This window comes from Nicotiana sylvestris, chromosome 5 (genome assembly GCF_000393655.2).
Source record: "Nicotiana sylvestris chromosome 5, ASM39365v2, whole genome shotgun sequence".
In the NCBI taxonomy this organism is placed as follows: domain Eukaryota; kingdom Viridiplantae; phylum Streptophyta; class Magnoliopsida; order Solanales; family Solanaceae; genus Nicotiana; species Nicotiana sylvestris.
The window spans coordinates 175087830-175109345 of NC_091061.1; the positions used below are offsets into that span (position 1 = coordinate 175087830).

Consider the following 21516-nt stretch of genomic DNA (forward strand, 5'->3'; position numbering starts at 1 on the left):
TTCATAATTTTTAAATTTTGGATCCGCCTCACTGTAAAGTTGGATATGAATTTTTAGAAGACACCACAAAAGGTAGCCATTGGAATATGACAACACACTAGAGGTTATTTCATGATTAATTATCTGGGGATTAGTTATTCACTCTCCCATAGGGATAAAAAAATATAATCCGTGTATAACTGATCTCGGAATTAGTTATACCACAATTTTATCCCAACCAAACGTGAAATAAACTCATCTCAAATTTAATTCTGAGACTAATTATCTTTTATCCCTCGTACCAAACGAACCCTTAGCCTTTATTGATGCATTTGCGTTGCATATACAAACTCTCACTCTAGCTAAGCTATCCGCATTTTTTCCCACTTTACTGATGCATTTACGTTGCATTTTTTTTTTTCGGTTTAGGTGGTTGTCCTGATTTTTTTACCATATTTTATTTTCTTATCTGTTGAAGAAAAGAGCAATATATTTATTATAATTGAGGTTTCCTTTTCGTAGAAGAAAATTATAAATCTCTCATATTTGGATAGTCCTCTTTTCTTGTAGGAAAATATTTGGATTTCTATAAATATATGATCCTCCATTCTCGTTCAGCAGTATCCACAATGTAGTCATAAATGGTTTGAGAGTCTTGTTAAGGGGAGAATTGCTAGACAAGTCTTAGTGTATCACTTGTATGTGCCTCTTCGTGATATTGCTCTCTTGATATATTGTACTCTCTTTTATATAGTGGATTGCACATGCCCGCCTGTGGATGTAGGACAAATTGACCGAACCATGTTAAATATCTGTATCTCATTTGGTATATTTCTCTTTTGTTGTATGATTTATCGTTGTTTAAGATTTGCTTATTAGCTTTCGAATGACATCTGATTATTTTCGGTCCTATCACAAAAGTCATAAAAATCTAAACATCACATCTAGATGAAACATCACCATTAGCACCTTAAAGAGAAAGACAAAAAAATAACAAAAATCGAAAAAAGAGTAAATTTCACCAAACTGGCTACTTTATTTTGTCTTACATTAAGATTTAATTAGATATATGTTGATTAGACACTTTCCTATGATTTTCCAAGAACTCAATTAGATTTTCTATATACTTATCATGAAGATTTTTGTTTCCAAATATAGAAATCATTTCTTTTGCTTTCTCTCGAATTATCTTTCCTTCATTTTCCACCATTACTAAATTAACCGAGTTGGCTACTGAATCACTTGTGTAGGACCCATCCTCTTCATTTCTTGGAATTTCTACACCAACCCCTTTATCTTCCAGAATTCTAGCATTCAGTCCTTGATCAACCAAAAATGGTAACATAATCAATGGATGACCAAACATTAATCCTTCTATAATCGAACTCCATCCGCAGTGAGTCAAGAATCCGCCAACCGAGTCATGACTTAATATATTCAACTGAGGTGCCCAACTCTTCCATACTATGCCGCGACCTTTGATTCTTTCTTCAAAACCCTCTGGTAACTCAATCGGGTCAGTATTTCCTGACTTAGATGGCTTCCTCAAGACCCAAAAGAACGGTGATCGAGATAACTCCAACCCAAGAGCTAGCTCATTAATATCATTCAGGCCAATGGTTACTTCACTCCCTAGCGCTACATAAACTACAGAACCTTTAGGTTTCTCATCTAACCATTCTTTAATCGACATCCAAGATTGATTATTTTTTTCGTCGTCAATATTTTTCACCATAGGTGGCATTAAACCCGAAGGAATCATCGGTATATTATGAAGATCTTCTAATAACTTTAACCACTGACCTTCAAACTCGTAACAATGACGAAAAATAGTAGCGTCAGCTCCAGTCATTGTGACCCCGTTACGATAAAGGTCCGAAACGCCAGAAACATTCTTCTGGCTGGACCCCACCATCCACCGTGCCTCGTGGCGGCGATACGCCGCCTTTGTTTCAAACGGTATCCACTTTGGTGGAACTAAGAAATCCTCCACCGTAGGCGGTGTTCCTGAGTTGGTGTTGACCATATTCTCCGTTGACCCAAAGAAAGCAATGAACCAAGCGTTAATTATGCAATAGAAAATACGTGATATTCCTAACTTGGCTGAAATTGGAGCTAACCAATATTGTGCAAAATCTTGAATAATCCAATCAGGTGAATTTTTTTCCAAAAATTTAGTCACTTCTTTTTCCATACCATCCATTGCTTTTTTAAGATAAATAATTTCTTCAGTTGTTATATCCATTGTAGCTTCTGCATTTTCTGGTAAACCATCAACTTTAGGAAGTGGGATTTTGACAAAAGTTATGGAATTGGAAAATTCAAGGGGAAGTTTAGGGAGACGATCAATGTTTTTTGGGGTTGAAATGAAAGAGATTTTGTGACCTTTTTGAGCAATGAATTTGGAAAGTTCAAGAAATGGTATAATATGACCAAAAGCTAGCCAAGGAAACATAACTACGTGAAGTTTATCAGTATTTCCTTCATCTCCATTGGCCATGGATTTGATGAGAAGTTGAGAATCCATGGCTTACAACGAAGCTTTTGGTTATGCTTTTCTCTGTTGGACCACTATATAAAGAGTATTGAGATCATATTCCTGACTGCAGAGGTGTATCCGGTGGGTTTGAATATATAACTTTAAAAATATAATACATTCAATATTAAGAACGGTTAAGATTGAACGCATTAAAATTCTTCATTCGACTCTGTTAAGAGGATATAATAATTATATCTCAATCTCAAACAAGTTAAAGTTGCTAATATATATATATATATATATATATATATATATATATATATATACTACTAAAACACATACTGTATGTGTGTATAATATAATAGTAAGTAGTAGTAATAGTAGTAGTAGTAGTGATAATAATAATAATAATAATAATAATAATAATAATAATAATAATAATAATAATAATAATAATAGTAGTAGTAGTAGTAGTAGAAGAAGAAGAAGTTGGCGTAAAAGGAGTGATGGGTCGTTTGGTTGGAATACGATTTATATCGGTATAAATTATGCCGGTATAAGTTATACTGTGATAAGTTATGCTGGGATTAGTTATGCTGGGATTGTTGTTTATTCATTGTTTGGTATATTGTATTAAGAATGATAATTGCACAATTTCTAAGAAGAAGATATAAGTTATATCGGTGCTAATTATTACCCCACCTTCTATATGGTATAAGTTATCCCGGTGTTAAACTTAACACCGAAATAACTTATGCTTGATTTGCTAACCAAATCTCGTATTAATATGGTATTAAATTTTTATACCACCCTTATACCTTTTTATACCTCTATGTCAAACGATCGCTGAGAGTTCAATTTACAGTTACAACTATTGGGACAAGCCCATGTGATATTATGTGTGTGATAATGTGTTAGGATTCTTCAATTTTCTTTTTCCTGCCTATATATCGTCAATATTTGTCTGAAGAAAGAACATGTACATCACGACGTATTATATCGTAATTTTAAAGCTAAGAGTAAGAGAATCTTATAGCTGGCCACAAGTTTATAATAACTTATCAGTAAACGAAAATATAATGTAAAATAACTAATAAACTTATTGTCATCAAAATAAATTGCTGTTTTCTAATGAGAGTTGCATTTGACTAATTTGGATATGACTCAACGGCTGATGTTTGATTTTTTCCACTAACTTATACGTTCATGTTACGAGATTGATAATTAGACTTTAATTAAACTTCAATGATTTGAATTTGCAGACATAATGCCTTCTCTAAAATAAAACAATTAGGATATGCAGCATTGTCTGATTTATTTGAACTCAGTATTTTTAATGTGGTGCATAATTTACATATAAAAACACATTAAAACTACTATAAATATTATATATGACCCCCTAATTTTTAAAATATAATAGGTTTAATACTAAGAACCTACAATATCAGCAGTTTCTTAGATTAAACATTAACTTATCTAATCTTAAGGCAGATTTCTTCTGAGAACGAAATAGTGTTCATGTCCAAAGGAGGATAGAGCCCTAATTTCGAAAGTTTGTTGCTTTTCCTAAGTCGGAGAAGGGCTTATAATTAAAGGCGGATCCAAGATTTAAATTCTATGTGTTTAATTTTTAAGATTTTTAGTCTTGAACCAATTACATTTTTAAAGTTATAGGGTTCATAGCTACTATTTATTGTCATCCAATGAATTTTTGTGCTTAGATTTGTCCTCCACGTCGAAACTACTAAATTCAAATGAATCCGCTCATGCTTATAGTCTTATATAATACTGCTCAACTTTATTTGATATATTCATTCAGTACTTATACAACTACCAAATTAGCAAGACCGCCATAAAAGCTAGAAGTAGCTAGCCTATAATAATCTGCCTAACTGGAAAAGTAGCCGGAATTAATTTAATTTCTAGAGGTGGCTTGGTTAGGAAATAAGTTATCCCATAATTAATTATTGGGGATTAGTTATCCTATCCTCCCATGAGAATAAAAAAATACTACTATCTTGAAATAATTAATTTCGAAATTAGTTATACTGTAATTTTATTCTATCCAAACATGGGATAAACTCATCTCAAATTTAATTCTGGGATTAATTATACCTTATCGTGGTAGCAATTTAATGTTGTTATTGTTAGGACCGAAATAATCAGGTGTCATGCGGAAGCTAGCAAAGCAGACTTGAACGACAATAAGTCCGACAACAAAAGAGAAATCTACCAAAAGAGATACAAACATTTAACGTGGTTTGGTCAACTGACCTACATCCACAGCGGAGATGAGCAATCCACTATATAAAAAAGAGTACAAAATATCGAGAGAACAATCTCACGAAGAGGCAAACACAAGTGGCACACTAACACTTGTCCCGTAAAGTTCTCCCCCTAAACACTACTCTCAAGCCCCTATGACTACATTGTGGATGCTACTGAATGAGAAGGACGGATCTTCAATTTATAGAACGCCAAACATTTTCCTACAAGAAAAGGACTAGCCAAGTATAGGAGAATTATAATTTCCTTCTACAAAAAGGAAAACCCAATTAAGATAATTATATTGCCCTTCCCTTCAACAAATAGGAAAATCAAATATGGTAAGAAAATTATGGCAAACACCTAACAGTTATTACTAATGGCAGATTTGGAATGGGGATATATCTGATTATTGGGATTTATTACTGTTTATCATTTCCTTCAATATATAGGCGCGTTGCTAATACAATGCCTCACCAATGTTATTTTGTGGCCCTCCCTACATGTTGAAATTAGGATTTGTACTGTTTTTAGTGCCCTACTAAAATCTATTTGTGGATATTATGGAGGTTTCTATGTTTGGTTAAATGTTTCTTTCACTCACTAATATATCAGCTGAATCCTTAATTGTTTTTACCAGGACGCCATTATACCTTTTTAATATGATACCAGATACCATTACATTTTTCCTTTCAATACGTCATAGGAGTAATTAAATATTTTATTAAAACAATTTTATATTTTATCCTCTGAGGAATATGATTTCAACACTTTATATAGTGGTGGGTAGGAATGAAGCATATGCCAACATAAACAATATATAGTGGTCCAGCAGAGTAAAGCATAAACAAAATCTTCGTAAACTCAGGGTGTGTTTGGTAGGCAGAAGATGATTTCCGAAAAATATTTTTCAATTTTCAATGTTTTGTTTGCTTAAATATTTTGAAAAATATTTTTTTTCAATAAGAGGAAAATTTTTCCCCATCAAAAGAAGGGAAAATATTTTTCAAAACTCTTTTCCAAGCTTCCCACCTTATTTCCCATTCCCATCAACCCTCACTCCAACCCTGCCCACACCCACTTCCCCCTAGGGGTGGGCATATATCGGGTAAAACCGATAATCCGAACCGTTAATTCTTTATTGGGTTATCGATATTGGGTTATTGGGTTAACGGTTCGGTAATGAGTTAAATTTTATTTTTATTGGGTTATCGGTTCGGGCTCGGTTTGCATTTTTGTTATTGGGTAAAAAATCGATAACCCAATAAGAATGATATAATTTACTAATTTACCCTTAAGTATATACTAGGGATATTTATTTTCCTAATTCTCTCTTCACTCTTCAGTCTTCAGTCATTTGTCTCTCAGTTCTCATTCTTGTTTCCGTCGCAGCCTCCAAGAGTCAAGACGCAAGACTCACCACCAGTTCTCCGCCAGACATCAGTAGATACTGCACAGAAGTGGGAGCGTGCTTTTGTTAAGAAACAACAAAAGTTGGCAGTTTACACGTTCTGGCAGTTTGATTTCTTTGTTTTATATATTGCAAATTTTTTTAGTTGTTTTATGTTATCGGGTAAACCGATAACCGAACCGATAACGATATATAACCAATTAACCGATAACCGATAACCTATATCTTATCGGTTTGGTTATCGGGTTATGATATTTGTAAACCGATAACCGATAGGCAAAACCGATAATGTTCAAAACCGAACCGAACCGACCGATGCCCACCCCTACTTCCCCCCTTCCCCCCGAAATAGAAATATTAATAATAGTACTCTATTATCATGTTGTAGATAGAATAATTTCTTTCATGATGTAAAAAGTATTTTCTTTCATCTTAATTTAAAAGTACTTTCTTTTCATAATGTAGAAAAAAAATATTTTCTTTCATTTCAAAAAAATAATGTAGTGAAAAGTATTTTCTTTCATTTCAATAAAAAGAGTATCTTCTTTTTATGATGTAAAAAAAGTATTTTCTTTCATTTCAACAAAATGAGTATTTTCTTTTCCTAATGTAGAAAAAGTATTTCCTTTTATTTCAACAAAATAAGTACTTTTTTTCGTGTTATAGAATGAGTACTTCCTTTTTCAACAAAAAATAGAGTATTTTTTTTAGTTATGGAGCAAAATTTTAGACTACTAGAAATTTGGCCAAAATCGACCGTGGCCGACCGACAGACTTCGTTTTGTCAAAAAACCGACCGAAATTATTTTTTTTTTTTTTATGAAATCGACCAACTTCGGTCGGTATTTTTTGGCGTAAAAAAGCAAGAAACTATTTTTGCATCCCACGAAATTTATATTTCAAGAAACCTACCAACTTTGGTCGGTTTTTTATTAAAAATAATTTAAAATTAATAGTAAAAAAACCGACCGAAATTGGTCAGTTATTTCGGTTGGTCATATTAAAAAACCAACCAATTTTGTCGGTAATTCTATTTTTTAATAAAACTGACCAAAATAGGTCAGTTATTATCGCGCAAAAATATAATTAAAGAGTATAAATAAAATAAAAGAAAGTCTTAAACCAAAATGTACCAATGTCTAGTGATAAAATAGTATCCTACCACACTATAGACCCCGGTTCGATTCCCGGATGGTGCATTTTTTAGTTACATAATTAAAAGTACCAACTGATGTCACGACCCAAACTGGAGGTCCATGACTAGCACCCGACCATACTTGCCAAGCACCAACGTACATTTCATCTAACCTTCATTATTATCTTTTAGGGATGACGAGATCAATATAAATGGTAGACCTGGATCATGGACAACCAGCAATAAAATATGACGGCATGAACATACATAGCAGGGGATGACCCGACAATCAAGAAACTACATATAAGGTATGAGCTACCACGCTACCATGAAAGACTATACAACATAAACCAGCCGACAAGGCATACCAAACTATACATAAGTCGACACTTGTCTATGAGCCTCTAAATGAACATAAGTGCTGCAACATAGCCGGAACAGGGCCCCGACATACCCATAATGTCTATAACAGAAATGCATACCAAGACCACGACAAGTCCGGATAAGGGATCTCGCCAATCACCGCTGAACTGGACAGCCTACTGTGGTGGAGGAGCTGCACCTGCCTGTCTATCAGGGCATGCAGCACGACATGCAGCGTCCACAAACAAAAGGACGTCAGTACGAATAAAGTACCGAGTATGTAAGGCATGGAACCATAAATACGATCAATAATGTAAGCAAGGATAGAGAATATACAACCTGTAACATCTTAGTACCTTTGAGGGCTACTGACATGAAATGCATGATACATATGTATAAATACATAAACCTTTAAAACATTCGCCTCTGTGGGCATCATCATCATCATATCGTACCCGGCCATAATAGGCTCGGTAAAAACGTACCCGACCATCATAAGGCTCGGTAGAATCGTACCCGGCCACGTGGAGCTCGGTAAAACCCAACTGATCAGTGGTTGCACAATAGGTGCCGTACCCGGCCAACTATAGCGTGGCTCGGTAGAGTAAAATAGATACATATATATAATGCATGCTCGACTCATGGAATCACATTCTAAACCTTTCGGAGTGACGTAAGGTCGGTATCCTCTGTACACGTTATTAGGACTAACTCTTCACTATGAACCTTATAAGAATCAGGAAGTACCAACAACATTGATAACATAAGAATAAGAGAAGCAACATTAACATCAATCGTTCCATAAGAGGGAAAACAATGTAAGTACTGCTAGCTTCTAAGAGTAGAGTATCTTGGAAGCTCGTTCATTACATTATGTACAATCGGAGTCGTGCAAAAGAAGGAAAGGGATAGCCTCACATACCTTGTATATACTTCCCCAATCTCAAGCTATGCAATTGTCAAAACTCCTTAGTCTACAATAAGAGAAACGATACTATCGTTATCATTTAACACCCTCCCCCCTTAGGAACATTCGTTCTCGAATGTAAGGGTTCACGGGGAGTTTAAATCATCGTGGATTCCAATGGAAATTTCCGATCAATTTTCCCCTATAAAGTGGTCACTAGAAAAACTTGCAAGCAATTAAGCCCAACATATGGCTTCACAAGGCTACACAAAGCATTATGCATATTTACATTATCTACATATCACCATTTTGTATTAAGGAGGAGTATTCTCAAATTATTGCTTACCTCATAGAGCCGTTTCACCTTCCAATGTATCCTGTCTTCCACCAGCATCCTTGTTATCTTCATTCTGGAATAGGTAAGGGTATTTAGACTTCATCTCCTCTTCTGCTTCCCATGTCATTTCTTCCATATTTTTGTTCCTCCACAATACTTTGACGGAAGCTACATCTTTTGTTCTCAGCTTGCGGACTTGTCGATCTAATATCGCCACTGGCACTTCTTCATATGATAGGTCCTCTGTAACTTGTACATCTTTGATAGGGATGACTCGAGAAGGGTCTCCAATACATTTCCTCAACATAGATACATGGAATACCGGGTGGACAAATTCCAATTCGGATGGCAATTCTAACTCATAAGCAACCTGTCCAATCCGTCGAAGAATTTTATACGGCCCGATATACCTTGGACTCAGCTTACCTTTCTTCCCAAAACGCATAATACCCTTCATTGGTGAGATCCTCAGGAAAACCCAATCACCAACCTCAAACTCTAGATCACGACGTCGGACATCAGAATAAGATTTTTGCCTGCTTTGTGCCGTCCTCAATCGCTCCTGTATCACTTTCACCTTCTCAATAGCTTGGTGAATCAAATCTGGCCCATATAATTCTGTTTCACCGACTTCGAACCATCCAACTGGTGATCTACATCTCCTCCCGTATAGTGCCTCGTATGGGGCCATTTTAATACTGGAATGGTAGCTATTGTTATAGGCGAATTCTATGAGTGGAAGATGATCATCCCAATTCCCCTTAAAATCTAGAACACATGCTCGTAGCATATCTTCCAGTGTCTGAATGGTACGTTCAGCCTGTCCGTCAGTCTGCGGATGAAATGCAGTGCTGAGATTCACTTGTGTGCCTAAACCCTTCTGAAAAGACCTCCAAAAGTTAGCTGTAAATTGAGCTCCTCGGTCTGATATAATAGATACCGGCACACCATGAAGCCTAACAATCTCCTTGATATACAACTTCGCATAATCTTCAGCCGTGTAAGTTGTCTTAACTGGCAGAAAATGGGCACATTTTGTAAGTCGATCAATTATCACCCAGATGGAGTCAAACTTATGATAAGAGCGAGGTAATCCAATAATGAAGTCCATATTAATCACCTCCCATTTCCAGGTCGGAATCTCTATATTCTGAAGCAATCCACCGGGTTTCTGATGTTCTATCTTTACTTGTTGACAATTGGGACACTGGGCTACAAATTCTGCAATAGACTTCTTCATATTATCCCACCAATACTGCTCCTTGACATCATGATACATCTTTGTCGAGCCGGGATGGATGGAATATCGGGATTGATGAATCTCATTCATAATCTTCTCTCGCAACCCTGCCACATTAGGCACACACAATCGGCTCTGGTATCTCAGTGCCCCATCTTTTCCGATCCCAAAAGCCATACTTTTACACTGTTGAATGCTTTCTCTTAATCGTACTAAGATAGGATCTTCATATTGTCGTGCTTTTACCTCGGCTACCAAAGATGATTCTGATGTATTCTGTACAGTAACACCTCCGTCATCAGAGTCTAACAATCTGATTCTCATATTGGCTAGCTGATGAAGCTCTTTAGTCAACCCCCATCTACCTGCCTCAATATGTACTAAGCTTCCCATTGATTTACGGCTGAGAGCGTCTGCCACAACATTGGCTTTACCGGGATGATACAATATCTCGACGTCGTAGTCTTTCAATAATTCAAGCCACCTACGCTGCCTCAAATTCAACTCTTTCTGCTTGAAGATGTATTGTAAACTCTTGTGATCTGTGTAGATGTCAACATGGACGCCGTATAAGTAGTGTCGCCATATCTTCAAAGCATATATTACTGCAGCCAATTCCAAATCATGGGTTGGATAATTCTTTTCATGCTTCTTCAATTGTCTTGATGCATAAGCAATCACCTTCCCACGCTGCATCAATACGCACCCCAAACCTATACCTGAGGCATCACAATATACCACATAACCTTCTGTTCCTTCAGGAAGAGTGAGCACTGGTGCGGATGTCAATCGATTCTTCAGCTCCTGAAAACTACGTTCACAAGTGTCAGACCACTAGAACTTGGTAGCTTTCTGTGTTAACTTAGTCAATGGTGATGATATAGAGGAAAACCCTTCCACAAACCGCCTATAATATCCTGCTAGCCCTAGGAAGCTGCGGACTTCTGATGGTGTTGTAGGTCTCGGCCAATTCTTTACTGCATCGATCTTCTGAGTGTCGACACTAATACCCTCGTCAGATATCACATGGCCAAGGAACGCTACTGAGTTCAGCCAAAATTCACATTTGGAGAGCTTAGCATATAACTTACGATCCTGAAGCGTCTGTAATACTATCCGCAAGTGGCCCGCATGTTCCGCCTCCGAACGAGAATATACTAGAATGTCATCAATGAATACAATCACGAACACATCAAGATAGGGCCTAAATATAGTATTCATGAGATCCATAAAAGCTGTTGGGGCATTTGTTAGCCCGAACGACATCACCAAGAACTCAAAGTGCCCGTATCTTGTCCGGAAGGCCGTCTTTGGAATATCCTTCTCCTTAACCCTCACCTGATGATACCCTGAACGTAAATCAATCTTGGAGAAATACTTGGCACCCTGGAGTTGGTCAAACATGTCATCAATTCTTGGAAGTGGATACTTGTTCATTATAGTAAACTTATTCAACTGTCGATAGTCGATACATATCCGTCTACTAATCGTTTGCTTCCTAGTCGAAGGCATCACTGAAAAAAAACAAGGTGAATATTAGAGACAAACACTTACGACTCAACTCTACGCACGATCTAGATTCAGGAAGAAGGTAACAACCCTAGATGTCATGTAGCCTCCTGATTATAAATGTGGCGCGCTACACATCCATAATCAAGACTCTACTAGACATGGCTCATAGACAATCCCTAGGACAGACTTGCTCTGATACCAAGTTTGTCACGACCCAAACTGGAGGGCCATGACTAGCACCCGACCATACTTGCCGAGCACCAACGTACATTTCATCTAACCTTCATTATTATCTTTTAGGGCTGACGAGATCAATATAAATGGTAGACCTGGATCATGGACAACCATCAATAAAATATGACGGCATGAACATACATAGCAGGGGATGGCCAGACAATCAAGAAACTACATATAAGGTATGAGCTACCACGCTACCATGAAAGACTATACAACATAAACTAGCCGACAAGGCATACCAAACTATACATGAGCCGACACCTGTCTATGAGCCTCTAAAAGAACATAAGTGTTGCAACATAGCCGGAACAGGGCCCCGACATACCCATAATGTCTATAACAAAAATTGCATACCAAGACCAAGGCAAGTCCGGAGAAGGGATCTCGCCAATCACCGCTGAACTGGACAGTCTACTGTGGTGGGGGAGCTGCACCTGCCTGTCTATCAGGACCTGCAGCACGACATGCAGCGTCCACAAATAAAAGGACGTCAGTACGAATAAAGTACTGAGTATGTAAGGCAAGGAACCATAAATACGATCAGTAATGTAAGCAAGGATAGAGAATATACAACCTGTAACATCTTAGTACCTCTGAGGGCTACTTACATGAAATGCATGATACATATGTATAAATACATAAACCTTTAAAGCATTCGCCTCTGTGGGCATCATCATCATCATATCGTACCCGGCCATAATAGGCTCGGTAGAATCGTACCCGGCCACGTGGAGCTCGGTAAAACCCAACTGATCAGTGGTTGCACAATAGGTGCCGTACCCGGCCAACTATAGCGTGGCTCGGTAGAGTAAAATAGATACATATATATAATGCATGCTCGACTCATGGAATCACATTCTAAACCTTTCGGAGTGACGTAAGGTCGGTATCCTCTGTACACGTTATTAGGACTAACTCTTCACTATGAACCTTATAAGAATCAGGAAGTACCAACAACATTGATAACATAAGAATAAGAGAAGCAACATTAACATCAATCGTTCCATAAGAGGGAAAACAATGTAAGTACTGCTAGCTTCTAAGAGTAGAGTATCTTGGAAGCTCGTTCATTACATTATGTACAATCGGAGTCGTGCAAAAGAAGGAAAGGGATAGCCTCACATACCTTGTATATACTGCCCCAATCTCAAGCTATGAAATTGTCAAAACTCCTTAGTCTACAATAAGAGAAACGATACTATCGTTATCATTTAAGCGTCATAACTATTATGTATCGACCACAACCTATTTTACGATGAAACGGATAGCACCTCCCCTATATATATGACCTCACACCATTCAAAACAGTCACCAAACAGCCCAAACAACATCAATAATAAACATATTGAGCCTCCCAAAATAGTCCACACACAGCCTAATCACTCCATACATACGACGACCACCGTAGTCGTGTCAAACAACCTGGAAATGTTACGAATAACTATCAGCCCATAACCCTACATATATATGGTGTTTCTCCACACCCTTCCTCCTCCAAAACTCCACAAGATAGTAGTAAAATACGCAGCCCAACAACAACGCAAAACAGTCCACAAAACAATAACATTACTACCAAGCCTTTCGATATATATTTCACAAGTTCTAGCTTCAATGGCTTAGCCGCAACTTGGATAATCTTAAATACATATAGAGTAAGAGGTTCCTTACCTTTATACAGAAAGAACAACTCCAATTTGACCTTAAATTTCCATGAAATATCCCTCCAATGCTGCCACAACAACAAAAAAGCGAAACTAGCGATCAATTAGTGTTTTTCGGCACTAGAATCACTTTAGAAGGCTTGAAATCACCTAGGATTGATATTAAGAACATGAGGGAGTATTTACAGAACATAAACCCTTTAAAACAACCTCCCACACGAGCTGGAACGACACAAAAATGAGCAACAACAAGAAGAACAAGAGACTTACTAGCGCCACGGAATTCCCGACACTTGATTTGTGTTGTTTGCCCTTTTTTTGGGTCTTGAATCTTGAGAGAACCTTGAGAGGATGTTCCTAGGGTTCTAAGGTCTGAAAATAGTAAGAAGAAATGACTTAAAATGGGTTGGAGGCATCCTATATAGGTCCAAATATCTTAAACCGCCTTAGTGGGCCCCATAGAGAGGTGCTTGGCGCAGTCTCGCAAAAATGCGAATATCTCTATACTCCGAGATCGTATCGATGAACGGTTTAATGCGTTGGAAACTAGACTCATAGATATTTAATTTTGTTGGTAGATCACCCCGTAATTCCTTGTAAATTAGGAGAAAAGATTAGAGACATTTGACCTAATGTTTAAGTAACATTATGAACCTAAGTTTAGACAACTTTTGTCGACTTTTGTTTCATAACTCGTTTGACTTCAAGACTTATGATACGGATATTATATGATTAAAATACCTTAATACATGACCTCTTGAGTGTATTAAGCACCGCTAGATTTACCTGAAAATACGAGTTACAACATCCTTGATTCATTTAACTTCTAATACTTGTTAATCACCCTTGTACACTCTTGTATCACTTAAGACCAATAGGATTGACTTCTTATCATCTCAAAGATAATTCCTTCTTGGATTTATGTTAACTAATATATGGCATGAACTAACACATGTGGATATGGGTTGTAACAACCGACTTCGGTAGATTTTTTGGTAGATTTTTTCTTTTTTGATCATTTGTGGAATTTAATTAACCGGCTAAAATCGATCGAAAAATATCGACCAAAGTTGGCTCTACGGACCACTCCATTACCGACCGCCACAAATCGATCGGTTTTCGGACGATTTTTGCCAATTACCGACCAACATCGGTCAGCTTTGGCAGTCGATTTTCCCCTCTTTTTAGTAGTGTTTATTGTTATTTTTGTGTGAAAAAAGTAAAGCATCACATTAGTTCATTTAGGTTTGGGTGAATTTTTAGAAGAATAATTAAATTCTTGAAAAAAATAGAGTATTGAAAACATTAGGTATTTGGAGGGGGGGGGTGAAGAGAGTAGCATATAAAATTATTTTCCTAAAAGTATTTTCTACTCTTTAATTAAACACTAGAAAATATTTTTTGGTAAAATTTTTTTACTCACCAACCAAATAAGAAAAACTAAATAATAAAATCAATCATTTTTCATGAAAATATTTTTTACGAAAAATATTTTTCTTCGTACCAAACACACCCTCAATGTCAAAATCACAGTAAATATTATACTTTTAATAAGTAATAGAAGGAGTAACTTTCACGATAAAAATTTCTAATTTCTACACACAACACTAATAGCTAACAATATATATTTTTAAAAAATAATGGCAAGAGAATTAATTCGTTTCAATCAAAAGGAATATATTCATGTGGATCTGAATTCAAATTGCTTTGACGAATCAGTTCTTTCGCCACTAAGACATATCTTATACACTCCAGCACTAATTCAAGAAACCTTTCTCAACATTCTTTTATTGCTCTTTTTTAGCATAGTTTTCATATTTTAGATGTTATTTCATTTGTCGAGGCTTCGATGCAGGTACCAGATATCGGGTAGAAAATAAAAAAGATTATTTATTTAATTTGTTTTATTACACCAAGGGAGGGAAAAGAGAAAAGAGAAAGGTGAATGGTAGGTACAATATTTTCATCTATGATAATCCACTCTATTAATCTATACAATTACTTCTGTTCTTACGAATTCAATGAAGTCATCTATGTAGTTATCACATAAATCTCTGTTTCCAAATATTTTTCTCATTTCATTTGCTTTCTCCCAATAAATCTTTCCCTTCTCATCATTCATCACTAATTTGAGTGACTCAGCCACTGAGTTCCGAGTCAAAGACCCATCCCTTTCATTTCTTGGAATTTCTAATCCCACCATTTTTTCTTCCAAACATCGAGCATTTAGTGCTTGATCTCCCAAAAAAGGCAACATAACAAGGGGTTTTCCAAATTGAAGTCCTTCTATAATAGAACCCCAGCCACAATGAGTCAAAAAACAACCCACTGAGTCATGTTCCAATATCCTGAGTTGTGGAGCCCAACTCATCCAAACTATACCTCGAGTTTTGGTACGTTCCTCGAAACCTTCGGGTAATTTTAACAATAAAAAATCATGTTGTTTCCTTAGAGCCCAGAAAAATGGCAACCCGGATAACTCCAACCCATGAGCCAACTCAGTGAGTTCCTCTTGACTCGGAGTTGCCTCGGTTCCTAGGGCTACGTAAACAACTGATTTTTTACGTTGCATGGCTAACCAATTATTAATAAAACCCCATGCATAGCTTTTGTCACCTTCCGTATCTTGTACGGAAGGTGGCAACAGGCCGACTGGCACGATAGGTTTCTGATGAAGCTCTGGAAGAAGATCTAACCATTCTCTCTCTAACTCGTTACAACTACGTACAAGAAACACATCACAACCGGACACTGATTCTCCAAACCGATGCCAATCGGAGACGCCTGAGACGTTCTCTTGCCCATGGCCAAAATACCTGTTGAAAAATTAAGTAGAATATGAACAATTGAAATAAAGAGAGCATAGAGAACGTTGAAAACTAAATTGCTAACGCCATAGAAAATATAAGTGAACATGCCTATTTATAGACTTGCATAGTTGCATTTAACCCCGCTGCCCACAGAGGCGGATCCAGAATTTGAGGCTTATGGGTTTCTACCGTAATTTCAGATTAATATGCAATAATAACTGGGTTCACATTTAGATATTTACTAATATTTAGTGAATTTCTTAATATAAATACAGGATCTATGCAAGAGTTACTGGGTTCCCGAGAACCCGTAGCCTATGCACTAGGTCCGCCCCTAGATGCCCATAGTCGCATTTAACCGAAAAATTCTCAACTACTTGGAAAATTTAAGCACTTATTCTATTCTTATTTTGACTAACAATTTGTGGAAAATGGGAAATACTTTACCTAATAAAAAGGATAGGAAAAACTTTGAATTATTATTCAATATTACCTGTTTATTTCATAGAGACGGAATGCTATATTGGACGGAAAAGGGATCCATTTTGGTGGAACAGTGAAATCCTCAGGCTTGGTCCGTTGAATATTACCGTCAATTACGTCTTTTGCCGGACCAAAAAATACACTAGACCATGCATTAAACGTGCTAAAGAAGGCACGTGAAATTCCAAGTCTACCCGCGATCGGGGGCAACCAATAAGGGGTAAAATCGTAAATGATCCAATCGGGGACTGAGTCCTCGAGGAACTGAGTCAACTCGGATTCGAGTCCATCAAAAGCCTTCTTGAGGTATTGAACCTTGTCAAGTGGTACATCCTTTGTGGCCTCCGCGTTTTCTGGTAGACCTTTGGTTAAAGGTAGAGAAAGATTAACAAAATGTATGGAGTAATTTAACTTTTGAGAAAATTTTGGGAGTCGATCGATGTTTCTAGAAGTTGAAATATAGGAAACTTTGTGACCCTTACGTGCAATTTGTTTAGCAAGTTCGAAAAATGGAATTAAGTGGCCAAAAGCTAACCATGGAAATAACACAACATGAAGCTTCTTTGTTTCAGCCATGGTTTTTATTACAGTGGAATGAATTTGTTGTTTCTATAGTTTATGTAACATTATAAACTTGTACTAAATTAGTTTAATATTCATGTTTTTTATTGAGATGATGGTGAAGACTATGTTCTGTTCTTGTTATAAAATTACCTATTATTTTCATAAAAGACATGTTACATATATTGATTGATTTTTTCTAATTTATTTAACACTATAACCTTGTACGTGGATTAGCTTAACATTCATGTCCTATATTGAGATGAGTGTGAAAATTTTGTCTTATTCTTGTTATAAAATTGCCAATTATTTTCATAAAAGGACATGTTACGTATATTGACTGAATTTGTCTTTTCTATTAGGCTGAAAGAAGAATATTCTGTAACAATATGGTCCTTTCTTCTTGAATATATTTGAATCATTAATGTGATCATGAGGTAAGAAATTTGGATGCCGACGTGGCCAAGATATCAAAATAACTAAAAATGACTAAAATGGTCCCTCGGGTTTACCATGAAAAACTCTACCGAGTATTTATATTAATTATATTATTTATTATGGTTGTAAAAAAATTAATGTGTTAATTAGTTAACTTTAATGGTGATAATAATATGTGTGAAGACACATCTTATGAATTAATTGAGTTGACGTAGACATCCAGTGTAAATAATTCTTTTTCGTCTTCCCTTCCCTATACGAACAGAAGTGTTTTCTTGGTTGGAGAAAAATTTAAGTACATTCAGTAAGAACCTAAGCTATGGTTAAACCTAACTTTTATTTGCATCCAAATATATTTAATTTATGTTAAAGGGCCAAAAGAACCCTTCACTATGTTACGAATACTAAATTTCAGAGGAAGAAGAATCTGACTAAGCCTAAGCTAAAACTAAGAAGAAAAGAAAACAATGTAAATAAGATAAAGGTTTTTTCATTCATCCTTCAAAATGAGCTATTGCTCAAGACATGAGCAATGACCTAAGGACCAAAAAGAAATAATGAAACTTACAAGGGGTAGTAAAGTAATAAGGTAAACTAGCTTAGTGGATTAAAATGTAAAAAATAAAATTTGTGAACTAATTAGCCGACCTCTTTCATTAACTTCACGGTGTTTAACCAAAAAATAAAATTTTAGTCAAAGCTAGAATTTAGAAGAACACGAGTTACTGATAATCAAAAGAATGTATAAAAGGAAGTAATTTAGGTAGCAAGAGAATAATAAAGAGAAAAACAAGTAAACCAAAGTTTTCCAATATCTCATATTTATAATCTCGGGATTATTTAATCTACGTGCCAAACGACCGCTAGAGTTGATTGCCCAGTTTACATATACAACTACCCCAACTCCCACTTCTATGAGATATTTTGAAAGTCAAGGAAGCTAAGCTCCACCATTTTTATTATCTGCTTCCTTGTTAGTATGGTTGATGGTGATTGGTGACCGTCCAGCTAGGTTGAAAGAGCACATGAAACACGAGTGTAAATTAGTTCAAAAATATTTTTAACATCACTACTAAAAATCATTTGTTTACCGACGTAAATTATCGACGGATATCCGTTGGTAACAAGGCTTTATCGACGGAAGCCCGTCGGTAAGTGGTTGGTAGGTAAATCCTTCCTCGATAAAATATACCGACGGAATCCGTCGGTAAGTTACCGACGGACCCATCGGAAAGCCATCGGTATATTTCTAACGATAGCTGGTCAAATAATTTTACTTATCTGTCGGTATATTATAAAATAATAATAATATCAATACCAACGGATATCCGTCGGTAAATTAAAAATAATAATTTAATAATACCGATGGACACCATCGGTAAGTTTAGAATTTTAATTTAGTAATATAAAAATTAAAAATAAGAATAAATTCATTTTCCGATGGCTATCCGTCGGTATTTTCAACAAAATCTAAAAATTTGGTTCAAGCATACCGACGAACTCCCTCGCTAATTAAGAATTCTGGATTGAAAATGAATAATTGTTCCGACGGACTCTGTCGGTAAGTCCCTCGGTAAATCTGGTATATTTTTGGCAGGCAGTGCTTATTTTTTGTTGCACCACCTGCTAGCAGAATATTACAATACAAACTAAAATGCAACCACAATAAAACTCAACTTAACAACAAAAAAAAACTTTATAAACTATATCTAAACATCCAAATTATCCCATCAATCATCCAAATATCCAAATTATCCTATCAATCATCAAAACTATCTAACCAAACATCAAAATGTAACATTCAAAGTTAACATCCAACTAAACAACAATCCAACCAAACATAAAATCACTCATCTTTGGGTTCCCCCTCATCTTCTTCATTATTTGTATTATTTCCATCACTTTCATCCTCTTCATAAATGTGGCTTTTTGACGGAGAGCGGGGCAAGCCGATTAAGTGATTCACTTGAGCCCTAAGGGACTCGATGTCATTCCTAAGTGAATCTCTAATCTTCTCTCCATGCTTTCTTTTTCTCGTTCATCCGCACAATTCCTAGAAAGTTGTTGAATTATTCGCCGCATCTCCTCAAGGTCCTCAAGCACAGTGGCGGATGTCCTAATACCTTGTAATCCACAAAAGAGAAGTGGAAAACACACACGAACAGTTAGAATTGAATAATTCAACTCCTAACTTCATAAACTTCAACTAGGTAAATATAAACTTCAAAAGGCAATAGCAAAAGGAGATGTTTACAACTTTGGAGTTATTTTACTTGAGCTTCTAACTGGGCGAAAGCCAACATATGAATCATTTTTAGAGGAAGGAACCAAGCTTGTAACCTGGGTAAATTTTTAGTTCACTTTTTTTTCCTTTTACATGCTAGCTGGCTTTACTCCTTTTACATAGGAATATTTCAAAGTATTTACACTATCATAATTGTAATGTACAATGTGCTTATCAGTGAGGTGCAAATAGTTTTTACACTATCAGAATTGTTATTCACATGCTCTTCTTCTTGTTCTTGTTCTTGTTGTTCTTTGATAATATATGATACTTCACTAATTTCTTCCTTTTTGTAAAACAAAGGTTTGTGTACAAAAGTTGACTTAAGTGGTTGTTAAGAATTGGTTTTCGATACAAAAACAACAGAATGGAAGAAGAAAAATTAGATATGAGATTATCAGAAAAGCTGATAATACAAACAATCAAAGCAAAAGAAAGAATAGAAAAAAGATGAAATTTTTTTGTTCTACTGATTCTGTAGTAGTCAAACATCTTCACCGTTGGAATAGTACTACTTTTTGTATATTGCTATAAAAAAGTGATGTAACATATTAAGGAGGACAAAGAAGAAATTAAAGATAGGAGAAGAATGAAGGTTTGAATTTGTGCAAGTTAGTTTATAGTTATACGAATTTGAACACTTCAAATGTTATTTAATCACCAAAAGGTTATGTTGTCATCCTCTGCTTAAATTTTAATAATTCAAATAGAAGGTTAAGGATATCTAATTGAATATCTCTAAGGGTTCTCATAGAAGACTTAAAACATTTAGCTGGAAAGGATAGCCTATAAAGTAGTATTTGCAAACCTTAGAGTTTCTTAACAAAAAGAAGAGCTTATTAACCAAAAAAGCATATACCTTGTATAAGCACGTGATTTTTGCCCTATGAAAGAATTACTCCCAAAAAATTCAAAATAAAACGATTTTCCTTGGTGCGCAATTTTGAGAATTTTTGTGGCATTTTGGATAATTATTTGTATTTGTCTGTGCATGTTTATTTGTTAAATTAATAATAAATAAAATACAAAAATATGTCGCATTTGCATTTAGGATTTAATTCTACAATTAGAAATAATTAAGCTTGTTTTACAAGAATGAAAATTACAAAAATATGCATCATTTGCATTTTTAGCATTTAATGTCCAATAGTACAATTTTATGCTTAATTATTACTTAATTGTGCGTTAATTGTTATTGGGAATTAATTTGTGCTTTTATAACTTAATTTAGTTCTATATAATAATTTAAGGATTTTTAGAATTTAGTTTTAGAAAAATAAAAGAAGAAAAGAGAGCAAAAATATAAAGAAAATCGGAATTGGGTTCTTCTTCAAATTCAAGCCACAAGCCCAAAAAATACTCTACCTTCCCCATGACCCGGTCCACTTCAAACCGGGTCGACCCAGTCCATAAC

At 35.7% G+C, this 21516-nt stretch overlaps 2 protein-coding genes across 2 annotated transcripts; both read right to left on the minus strand.

The window, feature by feature from the left end:
- Positions 1-924: 924 nt before the first annotated feature.
- On the minus strand, positions 925-2554 carry LOC104246794 (UDP-glycosyltransferase 91D2-like). Its single transcript, XM_009802680.2, has one exon. It carries the CDS (start codon positions 2504-2506, stop codon positions 1037-1039), a length of 1470 nt encoding a protein of 489 aa, XP_009800982.1. The 5' UTR covers positions 2507-2554; the 3' UTR covers positions 925-1036.
- Positions 2555-15396: 12842 nt separating this feature from the next.
- Positions 15397-17422, minus strand: LOC104247075 (putative UDP-rhamnose:rhamnosyltransferase 1). The gene is made up of 2 exons (XM_009803020.2): positions 16830-17422; positions 15397-16342 (listed from the first exon to the last, which is right to left on the minus strand). Exons 1-2 carry the CDS (start codon positions 17393-17395, stop codon positions 15517-15519), a joined length of 1392 nt encoding a protein of 463 aa, XP_009801322.1. The 5' UTR covers positions 17396-17422; the 3' UTR covers positions 15397-15516.
- Positions 17423-21516: the final 4094 nt, after the last annotated feature.